The following is a 7,850-nucleotide window of genomic DNA, read 5'->3' as shown; positions in this document are numbered from 1 at the left end:
TAAGCATAATTCATATGCCGATATATATCATTTCCCTACAAGAAATATCGATATATTAATATTTATCAACAACCCTACAGCGCAACCAAAAACCAAAATAAAAGCAGCGACTACCGATGAGCAAAACAAACATTCAGCTTTAAAAACACATTCTAGGATTAAATGACCGCCTGCACATGTCACTGCCGCGCATCACAGACTTTGAAATCCTCGAGAAACTCGGAGCAGGCAGCTATGCCACCGTCTATAAAGCGCGCCACAAAGTAGGACACTCACCAGCAGGCATATATTATGTACCCGTTGAGGCTAATATTTATGTTTTATCGTTGCAGAAGCAGCGCACTTTCCACGCCATCAAATATGTGGAAATGTCAACGTTATCGCAAACCTCGCGGGAGAACCTAATCACCGAGATCCGCCTCCTCCGAGACTTGAAACACAAGTACATTGTGACTCTTCAGGACTTCTTTTGGGACGACAAGTAATAATTATTATATACCCTTGGAGGGGAATGTGGAAGTATATATTTTTTAAAGCATATAGGTTTTTGTACAATATAGAATGGATAATTTCTATAGAGGGTTTTCTAAAGTAGCCACCACTTTACTTTTTGTAATCCCCAAGTAGTTAGAACTATCTGCAATCTATAAAAAGTACTCCATAACACGCAAGGCTATGACTAATACCTTCTGACCTTTTCAGGAATATTTACATCGTGCTTGAGTACTGCAACGCTGGTAATCTCTCTGCATTTATACGAACAAAAAAGGCTTTGCCGGAGAGCACTTGTCGGTACTTTTTACGGCAATTGGCAGCGGCCGTGCAGTATATGAGGGCCAATGATGTGTCCCACTTTGATTTAAAGCCACAGAACCTGTTGCTAACCCGAGGAGCCAATAATGTTTCCCTCAAGGTGGCGGATTTTGGGTAGCTATTGCTAGATTTCATTAAGAGATTCAGTAAAACATTCCTTTTTTTCCACAGTTTTGCCCAGCACTTGAAGCTGGGTGAGATCAACCAGCAGCTGAAAGGTTCTCCCCTATATATGGCTCCGGAGATTGTTCGGAAGCATCAGTATGATGCAAAGGCGGATCTTTGGAGTATCGGTGTGATCTTGTATGAGTGTCTTTTCGGAAAAGCGCCCTACAGCTCCAGGACTATTGAGGAGCTGTTGCTGCGCATCCGCACTGCCGAACCCATCACACTGCCACCGAATGCTAGCATTAGCAACGAGTGCCACGATCTCTTGCAGCGCCTTCTTGCCCACGAGCCCACGGAGCGTATTTCTTTCGAGGAGTTTTTCGCCCACCCGTTTCTTGATCTCAAGACGTTTCCCTCGGAGCATACCCTGCAGAAGGCTATCGATTTGGTTACCCAAGCCTGCTCCTACGATGAGAAACGAAACTACAAAGAAGCTTACTACCTATACTGCAGTGCCTTGCAGTACTTTGTGCCTCTAATCACGGAGGAGACGGATGCCACTAAACGTCAGGCCCTGCGTAATCGCGCTTTGACGTACATGAAGCGCGCCGAGGAGATCAAGAACTGCATTATCGAGGATGAGTATAGAATGTTGGCAGAACGGCAAAAACGCGACGCTGCCTCCGCAACTGTTTCATCTACAAAAGCCGCGGCGGACGCTCCTGCTGCTGCCCAGCCGACAGATCCGCAGCCTAGCAGCTCACGGATGACCGAAATGCTGGAACCGGATGCGCGTTACAAGCAGCTTTGTAAGAGCATCTCTATTGTTTTTGGTAACTTAATAGGAACAAGTTCCTTTTACGCTTTTTTAGTTGCCTTGTCGCACTCAAGTCCGTCCCTTAAGACTGGCCTGGAAATCGGACGGAAGGGGGAACTGTATTTGTATGAACGGAAGCTGGATGCGGCCCTGGAGTCGTATACCACAGCGCTCGGTGTCTTGGTGCCATTTGTTAACAACGAACCCAAGGGAGAGCGACGTAATTTATTACTGCAACAGGTGAGCAGAAGGTATAAGTATAAGAAACCTCAAAATAACCAATGAATTCGTTTCTTAGTTGGAGTTCTGGATGAAGGAGGCTGAGAGCATCAAAAGCATACTAAATGCCAAGCATATGGACGAGGAGGAGCATAAACTGTCCACGGTACGCAGCTGCAGTATACAGTAGACAACCAAAATTATAAATATTGAAATTCGAAGAGCAATTTTCGGCGCCTGGAGCGCACTTGTTAGAGTATTTTTGTAGACTTAGCCATGTAGCCTTCTATGAACTTATATACTTATACTAATATATATGTATGTCTAAACTAGAATTGCTTTCTATGTATAGCAGAACCAAGACAGCTTTTTCTAACGCTCTATGAACACTATTCTCTGTAATTTATTTAGACGTGTGTATGTCCTTAATGTGAATGTCCTTAATCCAATGGCCTTCCAACCTCTACCTATACCTATGTATACTGACCCACTTGTTTGTGGTTGTAAACCGTTGTTAAGTTTTAAAGCCTATCATTGTCTATTTTAAGCAATCCTCAAAGAGAGCTCTCACATTCCCGGGCTGGTCAAGTCGGACACATTTGTATTTGATTGTATTGATTGTGCTTTATTTGATTAAAATGGTTTAAAGAGCAAGAGTCTTTTGATATTGGCGGTGATAACGAAATAGTGGCGCTCTCATGTAATCTAACAGGTATAATCAGGTATTATCGTTTGCCGTAAATAATCGTAATCTAGCTCTATCGGCAATGTCAGGAAACTTATAAAAGCTGCCACCCGTCAATGAACACGCAGGTTTCGCCAAAAGATGTTGAAGAATCAAGAACTTTGCCTTGCGGGATTCGCCCTCCTAGCCGTGGTTGGGCTTTCCCAAGCAGCTCCTTCGCCCAATGGCCGCGTGGTAAACGGTACGGATTCCAGCGTGGAAAAGTATCCTTTTGTGGTAAGAAGGCTTCACAGAATCAAAGAGGGATCAGGAGACACTCAAATAATGGATTTAAATTACTAGATTTCTCTGCGAGGTTCCACCGGCTCGCATTCCTGCGGAGGTTCCATCATTTCTAAGCAGTTTGCTATGACTGCTGCCCACTGCACTGCCGGACGCTCCGCGGCGTCGCTATCCATTCAATATGGTGTGACCACCATAAACGCTACTGGTCCCAATGTTGTGAAAGTGAAGAAGATCATCCAGCATGAGGACTACAATCCCAACAACAACTATGCCAACGACATCTCCCTGCTGTTGGTGGAGGAGCCCTTCCCCATTGACGGTAAGACTGTGGCCGCCGTCAAGTTGCCCGAGTTGTCTTTTGCCACGCCCCAAACCGATGCCGGTGGTGATGGTGTTCTTATTGGATGGGGTCTCAATGAGGTGAGCTATTTCTTAAAAATGTATACTAGTGGAGAAACTAACAGAAATTATACTTTTTCAGACTGGTGGGTACATTCAGAACACATTGCAGCAGGTCGATCTGAAGGTCTACTCGGATGAGGAATGCACCACCCGCCACAATGGAAAGACCGATCCTAGGTACCACATTTGCGGCGGAGTGGATGAGGGCGGCAAGGGTCAGTGCAGCGGTGACTCCGGCGGTCCGCTTATCTACAATGGCCAGCAGGTGGGCATCGTGTCCTGGAGTGTGAAGCCCTGCACCGTGGCTCCCTATCCGGGTGTCTATTGCAAGGTCAGCCAGTACGTTGACTGGATCAAGAAGAACCTGATTATTTTGGCTTAGTCATGGAATTATCTTTGACGATTTAAAAAATCAGTTAAATGCAATAAATTAAATTGATAAATTGGCATTTTTAAAATGGTGTGATTAAACTCAATTGGCATGTGTGGGTTATAAATTATTTTCTTTGTGGAAAACCAAGCTTTTTAGAAAAAAAACATCACAGAAATAGAGAGGAAGATTAAAAAGATTTAATTCTTATAATAAGCTTTTAATAGAAACCTCTAACAATATAGGGATAGTTCTAATTATAAAATCCCCATCAAAACCAAACATATAATCATTTAATTTATTTTATTTTCACTTAAAAATTGGGTTAGTCTCCGATAAAATAATAAATAATGTTCAATCACCCTGAAAGATAAGAAGCACAAGCGTAGGTCTACTGGGAAAAAAAAAAATATTTTTATACCAATATTCGCATTTGCTGATTTTATTTAAATTGTTTAATGAAAGCCAGACAAGTGCTTCATTATATCAATGACGCCAGATTTAATCCTCACCTATCTGGAATCGTAAATAATCCTAATCGGACAGTATCGTTACGGTCTGAAGGCATATAAAAGCGGTAGAAACCCCGGGGGACCAAGTTTATTTAAAAAATATGTTGCAGAATCAAGATCTTTACTTGGCGGTACTGGTTGGCCTGGTTATCGCTGCTTTGGGCCAAGCGGCCTCTCTACAGGGAAGAGTAGTCAATGGAACCGACTCTAGTGTCCTGAAATATCCTTTTGTGGTAAGGGGACTTACAATTTAGCATAGTTCGTGCTGGATTACTTAACCCCATACCTGCAGGTATCCATTCGAAGCTATGATGGAGCCCATTCCTGCGGTGGATCCATTATTACAGATTACTTTGTGATGACAGCCGCCCATTGTACAAATGGTCGCAGTGCGGATACTCTATCCGTACAGTTCGGAGTGACCGATATCAGCATCTATGGTCCAAATGTGGTGCGCATCATAAAAATTATTCAACACGAGGCCTTCGATCCTGACCACCAAAATGCCAACGATATAGCCCTGCTGCGGGTGGAGGTGCCTTTTGTGTTTGATGGAAGTAGAGTGGCTCCTGTTAAGTTGCCAACGGTGTCCTTCGCCACACCCCAGTTGGATGCTGGAGTAGAGGGAGTACTCGTTGGCTGGGGTCTCAATGAGGTTTGTTTGATTAATTTATTTTTTTTATGTTAATGGAATGCTAATGCACCTCTGATATCCTCAGACCGGTGGCAGAGTGCAGGACACTCTGCAGGAGGTGTTTCTGAAGATTTATTCGGACGAGGAGTGCACCATGCGGCATAATGGAAATACGGATCCCAAATACCACATCTGCGGCGGCGTGGATGAGGGCGGAAAGGGCCAGTGCAGCGGTGATTCTGGTGGTCCCCTCATGTACAACGGAGAGCAGGTGGGAATCGTGTCCTGGAGTGTCAAGCCCTGCGGGGTGGCTCCCTATCCGGGGGTCTACTGTAAGGTTAGCCAGTACGTTGACTGGATCAGAAACAATCAAATCGTATAGACTGAGTCACAAAAAAGAAATTGCTCAATAAATCGAAAAGGCATATCTTTTCGAACCGCATTATAAATAATTTTATTCTCAGTCCCTTGCGGTTCGTGGGGGCCGATAAGCTAATTATCTGCAGCGAAATAAAGAAAGAGTTGCTCACCAATAAATTAAATAAATTATCATTTCTAGTTGTAAATTTTAGCATTTGACTTGAAAAAGGGGGAAAAAAGCGAAATTTTTGAGATTCTTAAAAATTGCATGGGAAGGACAACATGGGGAGGACAACATTTCCCACAGCGATGGCTGTATCTTAGTCAATAATCATCCGATTCTTGAGAGGAATACCTTAAACGATTTGTAGATCGATTCTTGATCAATCTGCATCAAAATCCTGGAACGAAAATATTTTTAGATTTTTTGTCAAAATTTCCAGGGGATCCCCTTCGAAATTTGGAAAATGCTTGGGGAGGCCAATATGGCCCACAGCGATGGCTGTATGTCAGCCATTAATCATCCGATTCTTGAGAGGAATACCTTAAACGATTTGTAGGTCGATTCTTGATCAATCTGCATCAAAATCCTGGAACGAAAATATTTTTAGATTTCTTGTCAAAATTTCCAGGGGATCCCCTTCGAAATTTGGAAAATGCCTGGAGAGGCCAATATGGCCCACAGCAATGGCTGTATCTTAGTCAATAATCATCCGATTCTTGAGAGGAATACCTTAAACGATTTGTAAATCGATTCTTGATCAATCTGCATCAAAACCCTGGAACGAAAATATTTTTAGATTTTTTGTCAAAATTTCCACAGGATCCCCTTCGAAATTTAAAAAATGTCTAGGGAGGACAATAGGGCCCACAGCGATGGCTGTATCTTAGTCAATAATCATCCGATTCTTGAGAGGAATACCTTAAACGATTTGTAGATCGATTCTTGATCAATCTGCATCAAAATCCTGGAACGAAAATATTTTTATATTTTTTGTCAAAATTTCCAGGGGATCCCCTTCGAAATTTGGAAAATGCCTGGGGAGGCCAATATGGCCCACAGCGATGGCTGTATCTTAGTCAATAATCATCCGATTCTTGAGAGGAATACCTTAAACGATTTGTAAATCGATTCTTGATCAATCTGCATCAAAACCCTGGAACGAAAATATTTTTATATTTTTTGTCAAAATTTCCACAGGATCCCCTTCGAAATTTGGAAAATGCTTGGGGAGGCCAATATGGCCCACAGCGATGGCTGTATCTTAGTCAATAATCATCCGATTCTTGAGTGGAATACCTTAAACGATTTGTAGATCGATTCTTGATCAATCTGCATCAAAATCCTGGAACGAAAATATTTTTAGATTTTTTGTCAAAATTTCCACAGGATCCCCTTCGAAATTTTGAAAATGCCTAGGGAGGACAATATGGCTTACAGCGATGGCTGTATCTTCTTAGTCAATAATCATCCGATTCTTGAGAGGAATACCTTAAACGATTTGTAGATCGATTTGCCATTAATTTGCATAGTAGTCTTGGAAACAATTATTTTTAAAATTTTTTTTCAATAAATTCCCTGTTTGTAAGTTAAATAACGTGACCAGGTGCGAATGATTTTATCAATAATTTGTTTTTATTTTTTCAATATTACTTTTACCAGTAAAATTAAAAGAATATTGTAAAATGTTCGAAAACAATCTAGCAAAAACCAGACAGCAGAACTGTGGGAAAGAGTGCAGTTTGAGAAGCACTGGTGAAGTGGACCAATACGAAGGCAAGCCGACATGAAGCATCCGACGAAGGCTAGCCGATATCAAGCATCCGACCCGTCGGCTGCTGCTGCCACGGCTGCTCTGCTTCTTGCTGATGGTGCTGCTGCTGGTTGTGGCACTGCAGTCAGAATTTTCAACTCAGACGAAACGCACGGTTGGGCGGACTTAGCGAAGTCAGTAATAATTAATTCAAAATGTGAGGCAAACGTTGTTTTTGTGATCAGAATTCAGAGAGTGAACAAAAGAACTCAAATAAAAAATCAAAATTTAGTAAATTAAATAAAAATTGAAAAGAGACATTTGTGTTAACGATTTAGAAAGAAAAGCTATACTCTATTGTTGGGTTACTAAGTTTATTTTCAAAGATCTTGATCTAGTTTGGTTGCATTTGCCATTGAAATTGTTGAAATGAGAAAATCATATTTCATTTGCCCCTGCCGACTGCGGAAGGTCGCCTATTATGATGGGCAGAATTCGTTGCATTCATTCATTTAATTAAAATACAGAACAAAATAGAGCAAAAAAATCTAGAGCAGAAATGACTCGTTAATTGGCTGCTGCCAGGGTGCCAGGGCATCATTGCGAACGAGCGATTCTTGGGCTTAAAATTCGAGCAATAAAAAGTTTGGACTACAAGAAAAAACTGAAAATATTGTGGCATCCTGCAATCCTGGCATTCACGCATCATACATATTTTGGAAAATCAAATCAAAGGCCAAAAGTAGGCAGCCAAAATACACAATGAGAGCTCGTAATACGATTTAGGGTGGCTCTTGCCGTTCCTCAAAGTATTTTCGGAAAAATTCGTGGAAACACTCAATGCTGAACGCATAGAAAAGAACTTTTCCGAACATCCCCTTACCCCACAAT

General features: G+C 42.0%; 3 protein-coding genes across 3 annotated transcripts; all 3 read left to right on the top strand.

The window, feature by feature from the left end:
• The first annotated feature begins 61 nt into the window (after positions 1 to 61).
• On the top strand, positions 62 to 2,611 carry Aduk (Another Drosophila Unc-51-like kinase). Its single transcript, XM_017233928.3, has 7 exons — positions 62 to 263; positions 333 to 481; positions 703 to 927; positions 985 to 1,730; positions 1,794 to 1,978; positions 2,037 to 2,123; positions 2,506 to 2,611. Exons 1-7 carry the CDS (start codon positions 177 to 179, stop codon positions 2,602 to 2,604), a joined length of 1,578 nt encoding a protein of 525 aa, XP_017089417.2. The 5' UTR covers positions 62 to 176; the 3' UTR covers positions 2,605 to 2,611.
• Positions 2,612 to 2,756: 145 nt separating this feature from the next.
• On the top strand, positions 2,757 to 3,787 carry LOC108120317 (chymotrypsin-2-like). Its single transcript, XM_017233929.3, has 3 exons — positions 2,757 to 2,918; positions 2,985 to 3,347; positions 3,409 to 3,787. Exons 1-3 carry the CDS (start codon positions 2,784 to 2,786, stop codon positions 3,709 to 3,711), a joined length of 801 nt encoding a protein of 266 aa, XP_017089418.2. The 5' UTR covers positions 2,757 to 2,783; the 3' UTR covers positions 3,712 to 3,787.
• A 525-nt stretch (positions 3,788 to 4,312) lies between these two features.
• LOC108120318 (chymotrypsin-2) lies at positions 4,313 to 5,227 on the top strand. Its single transcript, XM_017233930.2, has 3 exons — positions 4,313 to 4,444; positions 4,504 to 4,866; positions 4,931 to 5,227. The coding sequence occupies exons 1-3, from the start codon at positions 4,313 to 4,315 to the stop codon at positions 5,225 to 5,227; spliced, it is 792 nt and encodes a 263-aa protein (XP_017089419.2).
• Positions 5,228 to 7,850: the final 2,623 nt, after the last annotated feature.

The sequence above is a fragment of the Drosophila bipectinata genome, chromosome 3R, assembly GCF_030179905.1.
Source record: "Drosophila bipectinata strain 14024-0381.07 chromosome 3R, DbipHiC1v2, whole genome shotgun sequence".
Lineage (NCBI taxonomy): Eukaryota > Metazoa > Arthropoda > Insecta > Diptera > Drosophilidae > Drosophila > Drosophila bipectinata.
Note: the sequence above shows the minus strand (reverse complement) of the source record. Positions and strands in the feature narration are given on the sequence as shown.

Excerpts from the sequence above, each read along its gene's own strand:
- LOC108120317 (XM_017233929.3), top strand. The coding sequence starts at position 2,784 with ATGTTGAAGAATCAAGAACTTTGCCTTGCGGGATTCGCCCTCCTAGCC. Across the intron at positions 2,919-2,984 it reads TGGAAAAGTATCCTTTTGTG|ATTTCTCTGCGAGGTTCCAC; the intron begins GTAAGAAGGCTT and ends TTAAATTACTAG. Across the intron at positions 3,348-3,408 it reads TTGGATGGGGTCTCAATGAG|ACTGGTGGGTACATTCAGAA; the intron begins GTGAGCTATTTC and ends ATACTTTTTCAG.
- LOC108120318 (XM_017233930.2), top strand. The coding sequence starts at position 4,313 with ATGTTGCAGAATCAAGATCTTTACTTGGCGGTACTGGTTGGCCTGGTT. Across the intron at positions 4,445-4,503 it reads TCCTGAAATATCCTTTTGTG|GTATCCATTCGAAGCTATGA; the intron begins GTAAGGGGACTT and ends CCATACCTGCAG. Across the intron at positions 4,867-4,930 it reads TTGGCTGGGGTCTCAATGAG|ACCGGTGGCAGAGTGCAGGA; the intron begins GTTTGTTTGATT and ends TGATATCCTCAG.
- Aduk (XM_017233928.3), top strand. The coding sequence starts at position 177 with ATGTCACTGCCGCGCATCACAGACTTTGAAATCCTCGAGAAACTCGGA. Across the intron at positions 482-702 it reads GACTTCTTTTGGGACGACAA|GAATATTTACATCGTGCTTG; the intron begins GTAATAATTATT and ends TGACCTTTTCAG. Across the intron at positions 2,124-2,505 it reads AGGAGCATAAACTGTCCACG|CAATCCTCAAAGAGAGCTCT; the intron begins GTACGCAGCTGC and ends GTCTATTTTAAG.